Here is a 21,485-nt window from a genome sequence, read left to right as displayed (position 1 = left end):
GTGCAGAGGATCCGATCTCAGTGAAACGTGTGCTGACAGACTCTAAGAGTGGACTTCTCATTGTTTTCACTCCGTGGTCCGTCTCAACCTCTGAGCTTAGAAGACGCTTTAGTGCTGCAATTAAAGGAAGAACGGATGCAGACATGTTGGCTCTTATCCAGACGAGCGCAGACTGGCCACGGTATTTGCTTGCGTCATCACAACATTTAGTTTCGGCCATGTTGTTTTGGTGATAAAAGTCCTTTGGCCGAAAACCGAAAATGCACTTTTGGGCCTTTTTGGGCTGAAAATTTTTGGTGGCCGAATTTTCGGTGCATCCCAAATTTGAACCCTGCTGCTATCATCACCACCGCTCATGGTTTAAGTTTCTTTGTAGAGATCGCTAACCTAAAGTTTCTCTCACCTGCTCCACTCCTTCATCATATTGCTGGACAGGATCCAATATGAAAACATCTGTAACCTGCTGATTTAGCATGCTAACCGAAGCTAATGTTTTAGCCACATTGTTTTAATGCTAACAGAAGCTAACGGTTTTACCTCACCTTACGGTCTATGGTGTCAACAAGCAGAAGCTAAATGTGTCAGGACTTTTTCCACGGATTGATTTGACATGACGTGTGATCAGTTTGTCTCTGGCGTTGCTCATGTTAGAGAAAGTTAATAACTGTTGTCAAGGGGTTTTGACCAATCAGAATCAAGCATCTTACACAGCCATAAGATCAGTAAGACAGCCGGGTAATAAAACATTTTAATTGTTGTGTTTTTAAAATGATTGTCTCTTTGGACTCCTCAGGGGGAGCCGATCATGTTCTGCGAGGAGAGCTTTGCGAACCACCGCTCCAGCACCATGAGGAGCTTCCTGTCCATGGCTGTCAACCTGCAGCTCTTCAAACAGGTACAAACAGATATGTGTGTGTGTGTGTGTGTGTGTGTGTGTGTGTGTGTGTGTGTGTGTGTGTGTGTGTGTGTGTGTGTGTGTGTGTGTGTGTGTGTGTGTGTGTGTGTGTGTGTGTGTGTGTGAGATTTCTTTCTATAAGCACTAACTTCTTATTTTTGGCCCACTTCTACCAGAAATTAAAAATCATCTTCCCTGAGAAAAACGTCTAAAATCTGGACATGATGTTGAGCTTTATGCATAAAAACAAAACTCTTAATCCTCCTGAGATTCTTCTTCTACATAAGTAATCTGCTGTCACTTACACAGGTACATTGACAGATGCATGTCTCTATCTTTGTGAGCTATAGATGAGCATACACACACACAGAAAGATGACTGAGTGCTTATATGGCAGGTTGCCATCAGTGTCAGTTTATTTTGAGCTCTTCATTTTTTCAGCTGATTTTTTTATTTTTTTATTCAAAGGTTTAAAAAGTCTTCATCATTACAGATGAAAGTTTCCTCTCAGCGCTCCTTGTGTTCGGCAGACTGTCAGCCGGGGAAAGTTAGCATTCAGTATCCTGACTGTTCAGCTGTTCAAAGTGAGGAGAAAAGGAGGAGCGAGAGGCCGGGGATTATAGACGGTTATTGACCCTGAGGAAGTGTTTACTGTGGTTATCTCTCCTGCACACACATCTCAATGTCTCTCTGTTTGTTCTTGTCTGGTTTGCAAAAACAAAAACATGATGAATCCGGCTGGTTAGAGTCCTCAAAGTGTATCAAACCCTAATGCTGTAAAAGTGAGGCACAAACTGTGGTCTGATTTTACTCACTACTTCTAGAAGATACTGTACTGTCAACCCTGTGGTGTAGTCTGTATTTATATGCTGCATGCGTGTGTGTGTGCGTGTGTGTGTGTGAGCAGGTATCCTTTATTTATGTGTGGTTACATGAGCTTCCCTTAAAATCACTCATGTATACTTAATATGTTTTCCCCTCAGAAACACTAAACTTAGCTGAGTGCAGAGACACCTCTGGCTCCAAAGAAAATTTCCTCTCACCCCCTTGAATTTTTCTTTGTGCTCTCTGACCCGTGATAGTGGTGCGATTCACCCCCGAGAGTTACCAGCGCTGCGGCCTCTCAATCAGCCTTTTGTTTCTGTGGACACTCTGCCCCGTCTATAATTTTCCCAGGCAGAGCAGATAGTGAGCAGCAGTTCAAAGCATCCTCCCCGGCTGGCTCCTGCCTCAGCGGTAGCATTGGGAAACAGACCCTTATCTCCTCCTCCTCCTCCTCCTCCTCCTCTACCTCCTCCTCCTCCTCCTCCTCTCCAGCAAGGGGGATGGGGTTAGCTTATCTCCTCCACTCCTCTTTTGACTAAAGTGAGAGAGGCCAGCAGTCCGCCCGAGCTCTGCTCCGGCCATGACCCACATCCGCTCCCAAACACACAAACAACACTCGGCTCTCCCGGCCACACACATACACACATTCATTTTTATAAACATGAGAACACACTGAATGTGGGGAGGTCTGGATGTTCTCCCATCTTCTTCTTGTTTTATTCTTGAGTATTTTCACATCAGCTGTTGTTACATATAAAGCTGTTTTTCATTTAAAGCACCTTAATGGTCAGGGTGTTAAACATTATTTAATCTCCTTTAATTGAGTCTACTGTCTCCTCAGTGTTTCTGTTACTAAATATCATTTGACCACAATCTGAAAGTTTTATTTAACTATGTTGATTGTTTGTTTGTTTTCGTGGTCCCAATATACGTAGACAGTGGCGTTGATTGTCTAAATGCGATCGTTGTCACAGGGGCGTCAACAAGAAGCTGTCATTTGTTAAATTGGCACGTGTAAACAATCAGGTTAAATTACTTAATTATCGTGTAATAAATCCTCATTGTGAGAGCAGAAAGAAACATGACTTATAGAAAATACTCAATGAGATAAATAAATATATATATGTTTATTTATTTATTATACATTTATTTATTTACTACATGTATGTATTTGTTTATTTATTATACATTTATTTATTTATTATATATTTTTTTCCCAACATTCTTTTGATTGTTTTCACAGTTTAACAAGGAAATAAAATTACCTGTATTACACACACACACACACACACACACACACACACACACACACACACACACACACACACACACACACACATAAACATATCAAATTAAGCAGTCAAGTCTGTTCCTGTTATATAATTAATGAAAGGGTCCCAAATCTGGTGGAAATTATGTTGTTGTTATTTCTTATATATTTTTTAATTCTTATTTATTTGTTTGTTTTATATATTATATATATATGTATTTATTATATTTATATTTTATTTATTTAGGATGTATTTATGTTTATTTATCTATTTTATTTTTAATTATGTAATTATTATTAATATTTATTTATGATCTATATACATAATAAAATAGATATATAATACATCAACATATATAAACAAAAATATACTTAATACATAAATAAACATATATATATGTATATTTGTAATTTGTATATAAACATCCTAAATAAATAAATATCATAAATAAATATATAATAAATACATAAATATATATATGTTTCCTTTTTTATTATATATTTATTTATTTTATTATATATATCATAAATGAATAAGTAAATCAATATATATCTCAAAGGAATAAGTATATAAAGTTTATATATTTTTAATACATAAGTTAATTAATATATAAATCACAAATAAATAAGGAAAGGAATATATATGTCATGAATAAGTCCATGAATACAGATATAAATAAATAAGGAAAGGAATATATATATATATATATATATATATATATATATATATATATATATATATATATATATATATATATATATATATATATATATATAAATATGATTTATCCACTCGGACACAGCCGCCCAGGCGTGGGATTTGTCACTGTCACCTGCGTGTCAACAATATTGGGTCAACCTCGAGCCAAATTCAAACCACATTTGTGAAACAGGTAGACCACAACAGCACACATTACACACATGCTGAAGCACACATGCTTAATGTGGAGGTGTTACCTGAGTCTGAGGTGTCACCCTCTCAGCAGGAAATTGCTTTTCTTTTCTCCGTGTGATTCTGTTTTCATTCCTTGTAAAGCAGCTTTATTGCTCCATGATCAGCTTCGAGTTATTGTGGGTTTATGAGGGAAACAGCTCGGAGTCGTTCATGCAAATTCAACAAAATATTATTAAAACTGTGGGAGCTGAGTGGCCTCATCGGACAGAGAGACTATTGTGTGCAGGAAAATTATATTAAAGCCGTTGACTAAGTCCTTCCCCCCTCTGACATGTGTTATTGTTACAAATCACTGACTATAACTTCTATTTAAAGAACACTTTATGAGAGACTATTGTTCTTCAGTAATTCAACTTCAACTCAGTCTCAGCAGATGTGTGTCTAACATGAGTCTGGTCCTGCTGGAGGTTTCTGCCTGTTAAAGGAAGTTTGTCCTTGCCACTGTAACTTGCTAAATGCTGCAAAGTGCTCTGCTCATGGTGGATTAAGATGAGATCAGACTGAGTCCTGTCTGTAAGATGGGACTGGATCTGATCCGGTCTTGATGTTGGGTCTTTGTTAATAATAGAACATAGAGTACGGTGTAGACCTGCTCTGATTGGACAGAGTCTTCAGATAACATTTGTTGTGATTTGGCGCTATATAGATAAACATTGATTAGATTAGATAAGTATGGTACAGATGGTTGTGTTGATCACCGCTATCACAGGGATCCTGATCATTTCCATCTTGAATTCAAAGTTACTTTAATACATTTTAAAGCTCTACATGATCAGGCTGCTCAGTTTATCATTGACCTTCTTACTCCCTATGAGCCTTCCCTCTCATGGCCAAATTCCATCATATCCGTGTCTGGTTTGCTCCGATCCGTCATGGCACCAGATCTGAGAGGTTTCTATTCTAGTCAATGTGTTAACTTCCACTGGATCCGCTCCATTGCGTTCCGGCTGCGTCTCTGATCCAGCAGGTCGGAACACAATGGATCAGATACACAAGACTTCTATTTTTGCCGGATGTCGGAGCACGACGCATCAATCTCAACAGAGCAGATGGAGCGGGACAGGAAGTCAAGTTTCACCAAAACAAAATGAAAACATCCGGTTAATTTTCAGAATAAAACACTCTGTGTTATCACCAGATCGTATTTCACTTCAACAACAAACCGTCATGATGAGCGGAGCCAGGCCTGGAGTCAACAGGTCAGAGGTTTTCAGAGGACCAGAAAGACAACATGGATGAGGAGAGGAGAATCCTTGATTCAGTATTTACAGCAGGGAAAACCTTAGTCACATGACTCCAGTTGTCTGGCGGTCCTGCTCCGTGCTGTGTTCTGAAAACGCAACCCTTGGGTGTTGACGGACAGGAGAGTAGGAGCCCGACTGCAGCAGATCGGAGACAGACCGGACATGGATCTGGTGGAAGTCACATGCCAGACCAGCTAATACAGGTTTTCTGATTGTTCCCAGAGCCCGATTGAAGACTAAGGGCTTTCAGGCTTTTGCAGTCCGGGCTTCTCAACTCTTGAAGGACCTACCTGCTGAAATCCAGCATAAACACGTTTGAAAATAATCTCACTTATCCAATCAGATTTGAGTTGTTGAGTTGTTCCCAACCCAAGTCTAACTATCTTTAAAATGTAGACTTAGAGTCGACCCTGAAATTAACATTGGCTCACAGTGTCACAGTCTGATATTCTTAACTAGTCTGTTCCTGAACACCCTCTTCTCTGCTCGGCCCAGCAGCCCGTCCTGCACTCGGAACAGAACAAGTGGGAGATATCCTCCCAAAGAATGCGGAGGAAGCCTGTCAACATTAACCTGCTTCCTATCAAGCATCCTCAGCTCCTCCACACTGTCATGTGTGTGTGTGTGTGAGAGAGAGAGAGTGTGTGGAGCTGCCGAGACTGATTCAATGAAGTCTCTTCCTCTTATTGACGAAACAAAGCCATACACAGTTTTATTGAGTCTGTAGGGGGGGGACTCATGCTTTGATGATTTACTGCCGGGAGCCTTTGCAGACAATGTGCGTCCCATCAATCAATAATCATCCGTCATTCTCAGGGTGTGTGTGTGTGTGTGTGTGTGTGTGTGTGTGTGTGGAAGCAGGAGCTGAGACGCTGAGTGGGGGAAAGGTGTGTTCTTGCAAATGTAGAATCTGATCGTCTGGTGTCGGTGTCCACTTCAGGAGGCTGAAAACTGAAATACTGGAGAATCATGAAAGACACCAGCTGCCACATTTAATGAAAATCTTCTGCTGTGTGTCAAAATGTTTAACATCTTCACTTTTAAGAGAGTAATGTTTTGCAATGCTTATATTTTATGATGCACATGAGAGGCTTAGAATAGAAATCGTGTTTCCAGTCGCTCTCCAGGCCTCTGACATTTCTGCAAAATTTGTATTTCAGTGCTCCAAGTAACTCACAAAGACGATGGCATGCTGTAAACCAAAAACCCAGCTTTCCCCTCAGATCCCTTACGGTCTTACCTGATGTGATTTCCACAGTATCCTTTAGTTTCTACAGTTTATGGGCTAAATTTCCTCAAATAAGACCCAGGTTGCAAAACACATTACATTTCCTTCCCGTCCTTATATGGATATCTCCTTTAACGAACCCCCGTGGAGACATAACCCAAACTTCTAGCTCCGTGATTCCTGAGTTGAAATAAATGTAGCCCACTGTGACAGGCCCAAGAATGAGTCAGAGTGCCAGATGGAATAACTCTTCCTCTCTTCTGTCTGCAACTACAAGATGAACAGGAAACAAGATGACATGAAGACTAAGTTTGGGACTCTGTGTACCAGAGTCGGATGTATAAACACGTCTAGTCTCGGTTGAGGATGTTTAAAGCCTCTGGTTACCCAAATCAACAACAACGTTCTACCTATGATATTCAGACCACATGTAAATACTAAAAACTAGTACAAATACTAGAACTCAACTTCCATCCATTTTTCAAATATGCTCAATTACGTTTTTAAACACATTTTCAGACTGGGTTTTAAGGGGGCTGGTTTAACCTGATATTTATTACATGATAAATATCCAACCAATCAGAAATGAAACACTGAGTCACATGCAAACATGTTCAACAAAACTACGCTCCTGCTCAGACCGTCTCCTGACGACTCAGCCAGCTCCCCTCAGTGTTGCCTTAGCTGTTGTCCCTAACTGCAGTGATTTGGGGAAATTTTGGGACAGGGTTGAGTTGAAGAGGCTAAAGCAGTTCTGCTTATGCTCCGCTCATTTCCGTCAGGACCAGTTCACTAACTTTCCCCAGGACCGGTTCACTAACTTTCTCAATGACCAGTTCACTAACTTTCCCAAGGACCGGTTCACTAACTTTCCCCAGGACCAGTCCACTAACGTTCCCCAGGACCGGTTCACTAACTTTCCCCCGGACCGGTTCACTAACTTTCCCCAGGACCGGTCCACTAACTTTCCCCAGGACCGGTTCACTAACTTTCCCAAGGACCGGTTCACTGACTTTCCCCAGGACCGGTCCACTAACGTTCCCCAGGACCGGTTCACTAACTTTCCCCCGGACCGGTTCACTAACTTTCCCCAGGACCGGTCCACTAACTTTCCCCAGGACCGGTTCACTAACTTTCCCAAGGACCTGTTCACTGACTTTCCCCAGGGTCGGTCCACTATCTTTCCCCAGGACCGGTTCACTAACTTTCCCCAGGACCAGTCCACTAACGTTCCCCAGGGTCGGTCCACTAACTTTCCCCAGGGTCGGTCCACTAACTTTCCCCAGGACCGGTTCACTAACTTTCCCCAGGGTCAGTCCACTAACTTTCCCCAGGACCGGTTCACTAACTTTCCCCAGGGTCGGTTCACTAACTTTCCCCAGGACCGGTTCACTAACTTTCCCCAGGACCGGTTCACTATCTTTCCCCAGGACCAGTTCACTAACTTTCCCCAGGGTCGGTCCACTAACTTTCCCCAGGACCGGTCCACTAACTTTCCCCAAACAGCTCAGAGTTTAGACAAACAGCTCCGTCTGACACCCGGAGCCGAGCTCCTCTGCGTGCACATACTACACTTCAGCCTCCTCTGCTCTGGGTGTCCCATGGTCCTGATGCCCCGGAGACTATGGAGTGATAAAACTAATAAATGATAGAAGTCCTGATTCTGAGGTATTTTGTGACTCAATGAATAATTTTCAGATTCTGGAGTTTTGATGTCTTTAGATTCAGAGTCAGACGGCTCAAACATGCAGGCTGTGAACTCTCTCTTGACCTGTCAATCAAAGAGTTAGGCCACGCCCACACAGTCCTGAGAAATGCTCTGACCTGTAAAATAAGCTGTTTCTGATCAGAGTTTTTTCATAGTTGTGGATGTTTTTTCACTCAGATTTTTGTCAAAGCTTTATTACATATTTAATTTTCATATACTATATGCATTTTAAATACTCAATTTACGTTTCCAGAGGCTTTAGCAAAAGAAGAAATGTACTTATTGACCAAATCTTAGTACCTTCTTTTTGTTTGAATCATCTTTTGTTCTTAGTTCATCCTTTTCTCTCTTTAAACAAAGCGAATGAGCGTATGTGTTGTGTACTCATGTTTGTGTACTTCCACATTGGCTCCATGTGTGCTGTAAGTGTTTCTTAAGTGTCATGTGTGTGTGTGAGACCGTCGCCCATTGTTGAGTAAAGTCTAATTAAGGCCCACAGTGAGGCAGGTAATCTGGCCGGGGTGTGTGGTGGGAGCTGGGGGAGGGTGGAGTCGGGGGTCTGGTGGTGGTGGGGGTGGTGGTAAGTGGAGGCTTTGGCGAGGTGATGATTTGGGTTGATTATGTGCACTAATTGGGCCGGCTAAGTAGCGGAGCAGCGGTTGGAACCTGCAGTCTCACCTCTCATTAAAATGATCTAATGATGAGTTTCCAGCTCTTCTGACCGGAGGAGCGGATGGCCGTGTCGGTCGCTAGTTAGCAGACGCTCCCTGAGGACATGCACCCAAAAACAACCTACACTGTTGTTACATTTTGGACACACTTGCAGAGGTGGGTGTGGGTTTGCTAGGGCTTGGAAATTATCTGACAGTATGTTGCTGTCAAGTTTTAGCATTAAAGAGAATAATGCACCATGTGTTGTTGTTCTTAAAATACAAAGGAAGCCTGAAAGGTGGGAGGTGTTGATTGTTAATTAGTGCATTCTGTAGTTGAAGTACATTTTTGCATTAAATTCAACAATATCATACATAGAAATGATACTAGAAGACATTGTTGCTCACTGGAATAGGGATGTATGCGTAGACATCCTCGATAGTCAGCACCAGAATTATTCATTAGTTAAACTTACTGTTAATATTTTTATTAATGTCGGCCTGAAATCTCTAAGTTGGAGTGTAGCCACCCACCACTGACCAGGTTTGCTGCTCTCTTCAATGGCTACTGCTATAAAATAAATACATGGTTGAAGTCCCTGGAGATCAGGAAGAGGGCCCTCTGGTGGTCTCTCTGGAGTCTGGCTATGGCAGCGTTGAGAACGTTGGACGCCGTAGTCGGGTTGGCAGAGGGGGGATGTAAACAGCTACCAGTATGACATGTGAGATCTCCCTGTGCAGATAATTTGGTCGGAGGCCCACAGCGCTCTCGCTGCTATCCCGGTCTGCCCGGACAGTCTGGAAGCCGTCAATGGAGACGTTGTGGTCGGGAATATCCTGATGCAGCCATGTTTCAGTGAAGCACACCATGCTACATCCCTAAAACTCCGTCTGACTCCTGGCTAGTCCTGTTAGCTCGTCCATCTTATTAGCCAGAGATCTCACGTTGCCCATGATGAGACAGGAGAGACACGGCTTCTATCTCCTCTCCATAAACCTCCGTCTTCTTATACCAGCTCTCCTCCCTCGTAGCCCTGTGTGTCCTAAATCTCAAGAGTTCTGCAGGAATATCCAACGGTTCGGCCAATGAGCCGGTCGGCTTCAGCTCAACCACCAACAGAAGGCCAAAAGAGGTCACAACTTCAACAAACTGCCAGAGAAAAATGTATGATGAAGAAAGAGAAGAAGAAAAATCAGAAAGAAGAGGAGCGACTGTAACAGGCTGCATGCACGGTTGGTGCATGCACAAAGAAGACACAATGCTCTACTACCCGGATGTAAACAGGCACAGATGACAGATGGCATCTCATAGCGCTGCACATTTTGGAGGCGTTTTGATCTAGAAAATAGAGATGAAGTTGTAGACTGGTTAAATTGGCAAACTCAACCAAAGAAATGTGTAACCAGCACAGGCATGTGGATGTTATGGTGCGGACCCATCACATGCACTGTCTGAAAATTCAGTCATTGAGTATTGCAAACAGACGCCACACTTCTCTAAGCATGCTGGGATATCTGGAAGGGTGTATCTGGCTGGCAGTGCTACTGTTCAACATCTTTTCTCCGTCATTATGTCAAATACATGCCTTTAAAGCTAACAGCGGTGTACTATCAAGGCGATAAACCTTAAGGAGTGTTGGTTTATGGAAAAGACTCCTCAGTTAAAGACAACAAGTGAAGCAGCCAATGTGGATTGCTCATCTTTAGGCGTCTTCGCTGCGTGCAAGAGGTCAGTGTGCTAAGTCAAATTAAATATATTGGACAGTTTTCTGAGTGTTTTCTTACACTTACGGACAAATTCTACCAGATCCGTGTCCGGCCTGTCTTCGAACCATCACAGCACCGGACCTGATAGGTTCATATTCTAGTCACTGTGTTAACTTCCACTGGATCCACTCCATTGCGTCTCTGATCCGGCAGGTCGGATCCCTCTGGATCAGATACACAAGACTTGATTTTGCCGGATGCCGGAGCACGACGCATCAATCTCAACAGAGCAGATGGAGCGGGACAGGAAGTCAGGTTTCACCAAAACAAAATGAAAACATCCGGTTAATTTTCAGAATAAAACACTCTGTGTTATCACCAGATCGTATTTCACTTCAACAACAACAACAAACCAAAGTCATGATGAGCGGAGCCAGGCCTGGAGTCAACAGGTCAGAGGTTTTCAGAGGACCAGAAAGACAACATGGATGAGGAGAGGAGGAGGAGGAGAATCCTTGATTCAGTGATTACCGTGGGAAAACCTCGGTCACATGACTCCAGCTGTCCGGCGGTCCTGCTCTGTACTACATTATGGGATCACAGTGGATCAGAGACAGACTGGACAAAGATCTGGTGGAAGTCCAGCGTTAGACTAGTAGTCTAATTTAAAGGATGAAATGTAAACAACTTGGAAATAAGCTCCCTGGTCGTACGCTTCTCTGAAAAACTCAGAAGATATGGAAAAAAAAATCAAGTTTGAACACAAAATTGAAACATAAAGCAGAACAGCTTTCACAGCAGAGTCTTGCCATGTCTTGCCCAATGATTTTACTGGAAACTTTTATTGTCCTGCTGAGGTTTGCTGATATTCTAAGCGATGAGACAGGAAACCAACAGCAACTCAGGGGTCTGTGTGGTTACATTTGGCTAATAGAAAACAGCGAACCATGTGTGTGACTGAGGGAGCTACATTAACGTAAGATTTTCCTCAAGTGGAGTATTTACAGAGATTCATATTTCTTCAATAAAAAATGCATTGCTATGGTTTTTAACACAACTGCGCCTGTAAACTGCTCCGAGGAGGTAACAACAAAACAACATCACAAGAAATGTGAATAAAACCATCATCGGTGGAGCATTTGTTTTTCCCTCCTCCTGTCAGCCCTGATTTTATTTGCAGAAGGCTTTTAAAAACTCATCAGATATTTGTCATAGTCACAACACACAAGCACATGTCGAAGTGGTTGTGTGTGAGTGTGTGTGTGTGTGTAACTAGCGTGATATATTCATGCGGTTTTTGCAACCATGCTCATGAAATGTGTAGCTGTCTTGGCTATTAGCTCCATGTTTATGTGATGGGCTTTTTATGCGCTCCATGTTACAAAAGGGAGGAAATGAAACTTCCTCATGTCTCAGACAGGGTGCAGCATGCAGTCTGCCGCCTTAATCCCTCACCTGCTCCACATTACCAAATCCCTATTACCTGCAGCCCACCTAATCTTGGGATGTAGTTTCTGTCAGGTAGGATTAATAACACCCCGCTGTGGTCAGAGTGTTTGAATCTTGATGTGTGTGTGTGTGTGTGTGTGTGTGTGTGTGTGTGTGTGTGTGTGTGTGTGTTTGTTTAAGTGTGTCCACATCCCCCCCCTCCCCTCCCTTCCCCTCCCCTTCTCTCTCCTCCATTCTTTAATAAGCACGTTGTAATTTATGGTTGCAGTTCATCGACGGACGGCTGGCCAAATTGAACGCAGGCCGTGGCTTTTCCGACGTGTTTGAAGAGGAGATCACAGAGGGGGGCTTCTGTGGAAGTGAGTAGAGCTGCCCGACCTGTCCATCAATTAGCCACATTATTTGTATTTGCTGTATTTCATGCAAGAGGCAGAGGTAATGGTACAGAGGAAGAAGTAAGAAGAAACAGCAGCGCACAAAAATAGTGGAGACCTTTAAAGAGAAGTCTTTCTCTTTGACAAGTCGTGCTATTTAATGCACAAAAAGTCTCCAAAAACTACCATGATTGAATGTAATAGATCATACACAGCAAAATGAATGCTCTTAGATTTATTTCATATCATTTGAATATGAAGTTTGATCCAAATTGAACCCTGTTTTAAATTTCTCCATCAAACACTGTGACAACATGAGTTATTGTGGTGCTAATGAACTGATAAAATGTGTTTTCCCTTCAAAATCTGATCATGTTTCATATAAGTAGGCTTTGAATTATTCTTAAAGTGACTCTTGATCAGCTGCCGTGTCCACTAATGCTGTTTTTATATTTTTTTTTTTACTTTTTCACATAAAACAGAACGATAAAACAAAACAAGACAAGACATGATAACTTAGGGAGGTTACAGCTCAGTGTCTGACATTCATATTCAAGCCAGGTGGGATAATGGTGAGCAGTGTCTCTTGTATGTAGTCCATTTTGCCCAGCGTTGTTCATATAGTCCTGCCTTCAGTCTTAAATAATGACAGTGGAGTTTATTTCCTTGATGATGCCCAACCACTGTCCTGATTGAGGGGGGGCACATTTCAGCCAGTTCCTTGTGACTGCTTTCTTACATGCCAGGATCAAAACTTTAAAGAGACAGGTGTCTTCCCTTAGAATAAAATCCTCAGGCAGCTGTCCAACACTAACGCCGTTTTTACAATGTTACAATGTTACAATGTCATTTAGCAGACGCTTTTATCCAAAGCGACGTACATACGAGAACAAGAACAACACAAGCAAAGATCTAGACAAGAGGAAACAAGATCAGTAAGAGTAACAAAGTGCTTCAAGTCCATTTGGGTGCAGGTACTGCCAAGCAATGTAAAGGCAATGCACAAAAGTAAATAAGGATTTATTTATTTTTTTTTTCAAAATAAGGAACATTTTTAGTGCTAGGAGCACCCACAACCACAATTTCAGAGCGCTTCCTGTCGCTAGGTATGAAATCCACGGCCTAGCCTCTGCCGGAGGTCCACGTAGGCCTATGCATGTAGCTGACGCGCACCTCCTCCAAAATGTAACTACGTGTTGAATTGAAGCGGACCGCAAGCCCTGTGATTGGTCGGCTCAGCAGCATTGTGTTCAGCATTGTTCTCAGATCCATGCTCATCGACCGCACATCGGCCATGCATTTCATCTCCTCCTCTCTATTCTTCATGTAATCATGTCTGTATGATAAACAGTAACATGTATCAGCTGTAGATTAACAGAACACGCTCTGAATCTCTGTGGAACAGTAAACAGAGATCGTAGCGGGGCCGGAAGCAGGCGACCGGCTATCAGAGAGACCACACTGCCCTCAGGTGTTTTGGCGGAGAATTGCTGCGCGACACGGACACATCGATGCACAAGTATGTAGTGCTCATGTCAGTGTCGCCCACTGCTGCTTAGGGGCGAAGCAGAAGTATAATCCGGCCTTAAGTAGTGTCCACTAGGTCTATTTTAAAATGCTCTGTAGGCTTCATACTCGCTTTCGTTCAACAGCATTTCAACCATAAACTGTAAAACTATTGATAAAAATCGTGGCTTAGCCGTATTAGCAGGTCTAAATTTCAAATTTGTACCTCGAAAAATTAAGTGGGATAACTTTCTCTTTCGTACGAACCTCTGCCTTTTTTTGTTGTTGATTAAGCTGGTATCAGAAGTCCAGCCTCTTCTTGATTCTGATTGGCTGTTGAACAAGAAGCGGCATTGATGGACTGTTTTCATCCGAGAGCGCTACGACAAAAATCAGCAGACGATGAGGACGCTGAGTCACATGGAGTTTAAATAGAGAATAGGCGCTAGTGGACACGGCTCCTTAAACAGTATGTATCAAACAGCCGTTTCATTGTCTCCTCTATGATTGACATGCATCTCGACCGTTATGGTTCTAAAAATCCTCAAAGGCAAGGCAGCTTTATTTGTGTAGCGCATTTCATACACGAGGGCAACTCAATGTGCTTTACATTAAAACATTAAAAGCATTGGAAACATTCAGACAAGCATAAAAGAACATAATTAAAATGACAAATATAATAAAACAGAAAAGAAAAGGAAAATTAGAAATATATTAAAAATTACATTAAAATTTTAATTTAAAGTGAGTTAAAATAATCTAAAATAGGAAGGCAGTGGTAAATAAAAAAGTCTTAGTCTTTGATTTAAAAGAGGTGAGAGTTGGAGCAGACCTGCAGCTTTCAGGGAGTGTGTTCCAGATATGTGGTGCATAATGACTAAACGCTGCTTCACCATGTTTCCTTCTGACTCTAGGGACTGAAAGCAGACCAGTACCTGATGACCTCAGAGGTCGAGGTGGTTTATAAAGCAGCAGCAGATCAGCAATGTATTTTGGGCCTAAACCATTCAGGGCTTTATAAACCATCAGCAGGATTTTAAAGTCTATCCTCTGACAGACAGGAAGCCAGTGTGGGGATCTAAGAACTGGAGTGATGTGGTCTACTTTGTTGGTCCTTGTTAGGACTCGAGCAGCAGCATTCTGTATGAGCTGCAGCCGTCTGATGGACTTTTTAGGGAGTCCTGTAAAGACCCCGTTACAGTAGTCTAGTCTGCTAAAGATAAATGCATGGATGAGTTTTTCTGCATCCTGCTGAGACATGAGTCCTTTAATCCTTGATATATTCTTAAGGTGATAGTAGGCGGACTTTGTAATTGTCTTAATGTGGCTGCTGAAATGAAGGTCTGAGTCTAAGACTACACCAAGGTTTCTGGCTTGGTTTGAACATTTCACCGTTGCAGATTGGAGCTGAGCAGTAACCTTTAACCTTTCTTCCTCCAAAAACAATCATTTCAGTTTTTTCTTTGTTTAACTGAAGAAATGACACCGCTGCAGAGGTTTCCTGTAAATCTGACTCAATGAGATGAAAGCAGATTGATGACAGACTTGATTATGTTTTGGCACACACGTGAAGACTCGTGTGCACGAAACATCAGAACTTTGAAATCCCACAGGAGCGTTCAGACAAATTACATTATCCCGATGAAAGGAGTTAGGGTTTGATTCATAAAAACAAGGAGTGACAAAGACGAAGAACCAGCATGCAGAGATGATTGGGTTCATCAGTTTTTGATGCTAACCTAAACCCACACTGTCAGCTGGAATATTCTTCTCTTGCAACACGACTAGAAAGAAGAACATTACATGCAACAGTTAATGAGTTATAACTGAGGGGAACACAAATAATGCTAAATATAAACCATGTTTATTTTTAGAGTGTGTTTTGAAAGTGTTCGATACAGAAGGTTTTGTCTGAATTTAAAAATGTCTGAGTGTATCAATAGTTACCTTTTCTTTGCAATGTTAATCCGGTGCTATTGGGTGCAAATGATTAATTCATATTCCCTGTGTTTCATAAATCCCTCCAGGTAATTCGAGGTCCTACCAGCAGTGGATGCACACAGTAAAGGTATTCACAGACTCTCCTGCGTCTCAAACCTAAGTGCTTTTATCTCTGCCGTGTTTTTTTTTTTTTATGTTTCACTCATTTTATTCCCGAGTTATATTTAATTGAAAGCGTGATTGACACGACTCAGTGTTTGAAGTCGTGCTGTTGCCTTTGGAGTGAAGAGGGGGGAGGAGGGGGGGGGGGGGGCGGGCGCCTGAATGTACAGATCCGGCTGGAGCGCCGTGTTTGGTGTGTGAAGCGGCGCGTGCAGCAGGACAGTGGAGACAGACAGGGATGGAGACAGAAGTGATTTGACGTGACAAGACGTCCTCCGACATGACATGTTGATCTGGCAGCAAACACAGGCGTTACTCCGCTGAACCGACCCAAGAACACAGATCTCTCCCTCCTTCTTCTTCTCCTGTCTCTCTCCTCCTCCTCCTCTTTTCTTTCCCTATCTCTCTCTCTTTATCTCTCCCTCCTCTCATCTCTGTCACAGCCCCCCCTCCTCCCTCCCTCTCTCTCTCTCCGACTATCTCTCCCTCCCTCTCTCTCCCCATGCCGTCAGCAAAGGCTGAATTAGTTCTCTAGAGTGCTCTTCAAAGGTTTGTTAAAGTTCACATTTCCTGACTGACAGGGATCTATAAGAGGGGCCTTCACCTCGGCCCCTCTCCTCCTCTCACTGCGCCGACTTCTGAAACGCTGTCTGCCATTTACTCTGTTTAGCCGTTTAGCCGGCGCTTTGTGCTTACACTAAAGACCAAACAGAGGAAAGGAGTTGAGACGCTGAGAGAACTCGGAGAGAAAAGGAGAAGAAGAAGAAGAAGACAGGCACAGAGAGATATTTGGTGCCATAATGTCAGTCTGCAGAACTCAAAGTACAAATCAATCACGCACAGGCCCCTCTGTCGCTTTTAGGCTGCAGCTAAATAAAAACCTCCTGAATGTGAATCATGCAGTTTATCGTGGCTCAGCGAAACCAAGCGCTGTCTCTTGTCAACGTTTCGTACGCACATGTTGTGTTACAATACTTTCTAAAGCTGCAGAGGGAGCATGACAATGGGGCTTAATTTAAATAATTATGACATGAGAAATAAGCTGTACCACCTACACTACCAGTCAAAAGTTTGGACACACCTTCTCATTCAATGGTTTTTATTTATCTTAATTATTTCCAACATTGTAGATTAATACTGAAGACATCAAAACTATGAAATAATCTGGTTTTGCCATAATCTGGATTACAACAGTAGTCAAATAGGACTATCCATTGTGTACTAACCCTACCTCTGAACAACACAACTGATGGTCTCAAACACATTAAGAAGGCAAGTCATTCTACAAATGAACTCTTGACAAGGCTCATGTTAATTAGAAACCATTCCAGGAGACCACTTCATGAAGCAGACTGAGAGAATACCAAGAGTGTGCAAAGCTGTCATGAAGGAAAAAGGGGTCTACTTTACAGAATCTAAAATATAAAACAGATTCTGCTTTGTTTAACACTTTTTAAAAAATTAAATAATTCCATATATGTTCTTTCATAGTTTTGATGTCTTCAGTATTAATCTACAGTGTTTACAATAATTACAATAAATACAAACCCTTGAATGAGAAGGTGTTTCCAAACTTTTGACTGGTAGTGTAAATAAGATGGCTTTTCTGAGCTCTTAAATTATGGCAATTTTTCTGTCTTCTGATCTCCTACTGTTACTCTTTTTATTTGCTTTTTTTCTGAATTTTTGTTTTGAATCACTTTGTAACTTTACTAAGAAAAGTCCTATATAGATAAAGTGTTTTTATTATTATTATTTGTATTATTATTTATTTTTAAGTTAAACTTTTTGGGGCATTTTAGCCTCTATTGGATAGGACAGGTGAAGAGAGACGGGAAATGTGGGGAGTAGAGAGCGGGGGGAAGACATGCAGAACATTGTCATGGCCGGAATTGAACCTGTGACCTCTGCAAGAGGACTATAGCCTCTGTTCATGGGGCACGCCTAAACCACTAGGCAAACAGCCCCCCATTATTATTATGATTATGATTATTCTGATTATTATTTTTATTACAAATCAATGCAAAAATCTCATAAAGCAGAAAACGAACATGTTTTAACAAGTTATCCATTATCTTTTGTTACTTTTGAACCTCAGCTTGTGCTAAATTAATAATATTTATGACATTTTGATTGCAATCGATGCAATAAATGTTAACATTTCTACCTAGCTATAACTGTATGCATGCATGTTGACTATTTAATGTTAAGAAAAAAGGTTGTCTGTTGTGAGAACTCACCCTGAATGCTTCTAAATGACTCACTTCTCATTTTCTGTGTCTTTAACAGAGAGGAGGAGCCCTCTTCAACACCGCTGTGACGAAGGTTAGTGACATTAATGTATCTTAATGCACAGTTTTCTTCAACATGTGTCACTTCGATCTCCTAATGCAAAATAACCCTCCTTAATTTTACTGAATATGACATCTTGGAGGTTTACAGATATTCAATCCAATCCACTTTATTTATAGAGCACATTAAAAAAAACAATCAAGTTTAGCAGAGTGCTGCACAGTGAGGTAAAATAAATTCAAACACACAGAACATAAAACACTGTCAGAGAATAAAATGCAATAAAATAAAAGAATCATAAAACACTTAAAAAATAGTAAAAAATAAATAAATAAATCAAATAATTAAATACAATAAATAATAAAAACAACTTTAAGCTTTAATAGGAAAGACAGTTTGGAATTTGAGTTAAGATTAAAATATGTTTATATTATTTACATGGTAACTATTTACATACAAGTTTATGTAAGTTATTATTTGTGTATGTATGTTGTTATAATTATTTCTACAGCGTCATCTAGTTGGGACCAAACATGTTGAATGTGCTTCTGTGGTTCTAATTACATTTACCTGGAGCTTGGTCATCCTGGCCTCTCATTGGTTGGTTCTAAAACATGTGATAGAGTGACAAGGAGGTGTGTTGTGATGCCGATCCAGTGTGCTAAAAAGTAAAGTGCTTCAAGAAAGTTATCCGTCTCCATCCTGCTGTTTCTTATTAATAGAGTGATCCAACGATCACCCATTGAACCCTCACGTTACACAACAATAAAAACACTGTAAGAGAATAAAACAGAAAAATATAAAATATAATAAAACACTTTTAAAAAAATAGTAAAAAGAAAAAACACAAAAAAGTAAAATAAATAATAAAAAATAAAATAAAAATGCTGTAAAAGCAAATTAAAATCCAATAAAAGAACAGACAGAGACAGAGAGCACACAGCTCTCATGCTGGGTTAAAATCCAAGGAGTAAAAATATATTGTAAGGCGTGATTTAAAGGTTGTTAATGTTGTGGTCAATCTAACATGAGGGGGGGTAGTTTGTTCCACAGTTTGGGGGCCACTGCTGAGAAGGCACGGCCACAGCCTGGTTTTAAAACTTTATATATTTAAAAACAAAGATTGAAATCTTAAAATGAATCCTGAAATGAGGGAGCCAGTGGAGGGAGGCAAAGATGGGGGTAATATGCTCTCACTTATGGGTGTAAAAGACAAGCAGCAGTGTTTTGGACTAGCTGTGGCGGAGACAGGGAGGTCGGGTTAACCCCTACATGAAGTGCATTACAGTCATCCAGACACATCAAAATAAAAGCATGTATAACTAAATAAAACAGATTTAATCTTAGATAAAAGCCTTAAATGGTAAAATAGATATAATGAAAATGTGTGTGTTTTGAGTTGGATTAAGAACGTGTGCATTGTTGGTGGAAGTCCCTGTTTGCTGAGCGGTGCAGCGTCGTTATGTTCCTGTACAATAGGTGGTCAGTGTGCCCTTTCATGTTATTGCCTCCTGTTAGTGCGCCCGGCTCTCTCATCCAGCCTTTTGTCTCCATGTTTTTGCCACGGGGATCAAAGCATTTCTTGATGTTACATGAAGCCTGAGCAGAATGTTAATGCAACATGTTTTGATTAGTAATCTGTGTGTGCCTGAAATTGTGTGTGTGTGCTTTTTTTTTTTTTCTCTTCTCCCTCCTAGGCCAAGAGTCATGCCAAGAGGGGCATCCGGGACATTAAGGGCAGACTTAAAGCGCGGGTGAGCAGCATGGACCTTCACACCTCTCTGACACACACATACACACACACACTTACACACTCTCTGTGCACATATTCAGTTCTGAGGCGCACAGATAGACACATGCCCCCCTCATAGAAACAGACAGGAAGGCTGCTTTTCATGGAGAGTGCGATTCCGACGCTGGGGCCTTTAATGACTGCTGAAGCCTGCTTAGCGCTTTGTTCACGGCTGTACATTTTTAACCAACGCCCCTCTGGCTATGGCCTGTCATGTCATCGGAGCCCCGGCCCCTCTTTGTCTTTTATTGTCTGCATATTTCATCAGTGAGCCTGTGATTTCCTCAAAGCTAATGTAACGAGGTGTATGTTTCCATAAGCCTGATGGATTTGATAAGGCAATAGCAGTTTGATCTGTCAGTGGGAAACTGAGGAGAGAAGGCACTGATGATGAACAAGGAGGGAACGCAGTAATGGCTTGCACACACACACACACACACACACATAGAGAGAGAGACACACACACGCACTCTTCTTCTGGAGGCAAACAGAGGTGTTGATATCTACTTGATTTTGAAGTTAAACAGATTTCGTGCACGTTCATAAATGAATTCACAAGCACACCAATTAATTAATTCAACTTTCTCTGGATCACTCTCAGTTCATTTATGTGGCTGCCGGCCACAGATGTCTACTCAAGGACATCAATGCACAAACATGTTGAGATTAAACTCATCAGAGGAGTCTAATGTCTGTAACCTCTAAGAGAACAAGGCGGCTAATATTGAATCTATCTGTTAATGTGATGAGTTCTTCTATTACTGCTTTTAGACGTTAAAACTGCGTCTGCATCTCTGACAACTGGGGTCTAAAATCTCTAAACGGAGTACAAATATTAATATATTTTTATTTATTTATTAACATGCATCTTTTTTGAAAGCCCAAGTGATTTCCTGAGACACTGGGTGTTGCAGCTTTAAGCAAACGTTGCTGAAACACAGATATCATGCATTTTTGAGGGACTATTTTCTGCAGCGGATTATTCACAATTAAAGCACAGTGTTTAGGATTGGCTCAGGTTACCTATATTAAACGTATTGTGGTCTAAGTACGCCCCATGTGCAGAGGCGATAGTCTGGTTGTTGGTTCGACTCCCAGCTGCGATCATTTGCTGCATGTCTTCCCCCGCTCTCTGCTGCCCGTGTTTCCTGTCTCTCTTCAGCTGTTCTATCAAATAAAGACAAAAATGCCCAAAATATAACTTTAAAAATAATAATGATGATAATAATGTGCCAGTATATACAACACAAGGCACAAACATGTTGAGATTAAACTCATCAGAGAGGCTGCGTTGAGTCTAATGTCTGTAACCTCTAAGAGAACAAGGAGGCTAATATTGAATCTCTCACTGCTTTTAGATGTTAAAACTGCGTCTGTATCTCTGACAACTGGGGTCTAAAATCTTTCAAACAGATCACAAATATTAACATATATTTATTTATATATTAATATGCATCTTATTTGAAAGCTCAAGTGATTTTCCTGAG

At 41.3% G+C, this 21,485-nt stretch overlaps 1 protein-coding gene across 2 annotated transcripts in view; it reads left to right on the top strand.

The window, feature by feature from the left end:
* dennd1b (DENN/MADD domain containing 1B) overlaps positions 1–21,485 on the top strand; it is a 182,549-nt gene that overhangs the window by 140,677 nt on the left and 20,387 nt on the right. For both annotated transcript variants that reach the window (XM_034675967.1, XM_034675968.1), the window contains 5 exons: positions 794–895; positions 12,200–12,290; positions 15,839–15,879; positions 18,204–18,239; positions 19,904–19,960. In XM_034675967.1, coding sequence (XP_034531858.1) covers positions 794–895; positions 12,200–12,290; positions 15,839–15,879; positions 18,204–18,239; positions 19,904–19,960 — 327 coding nt within the window. The remainder of the gene's footprint in view (positions 1–793; positions 896–12,199; positions 12,291–15,838; positions 15,880–18,203; positions 18,240–19,903; positions 19,961–21,485) is intronic.

This window comes from Notolabrus celidotus, chromosome 2, assembly GCF_009762535.1.
Source record: "Notolabrus celidotus isolate fNotCel1 chromosome 2, fNotCel1.pri, whole genome shotgun sequence".
Taxonomy (NCBI): domain Eukaryota; kingdom Metazoa; phylum Chordata; class Actinopteri; order Labriformes; family Labridae; genus Notolabrus; species Notolabrus celidotus.
The sequence above is the reverse complement of the archived record's forward strand: the minus strand, read 5'-3'. Positions and strand labels throughout refer to the sequence as shown.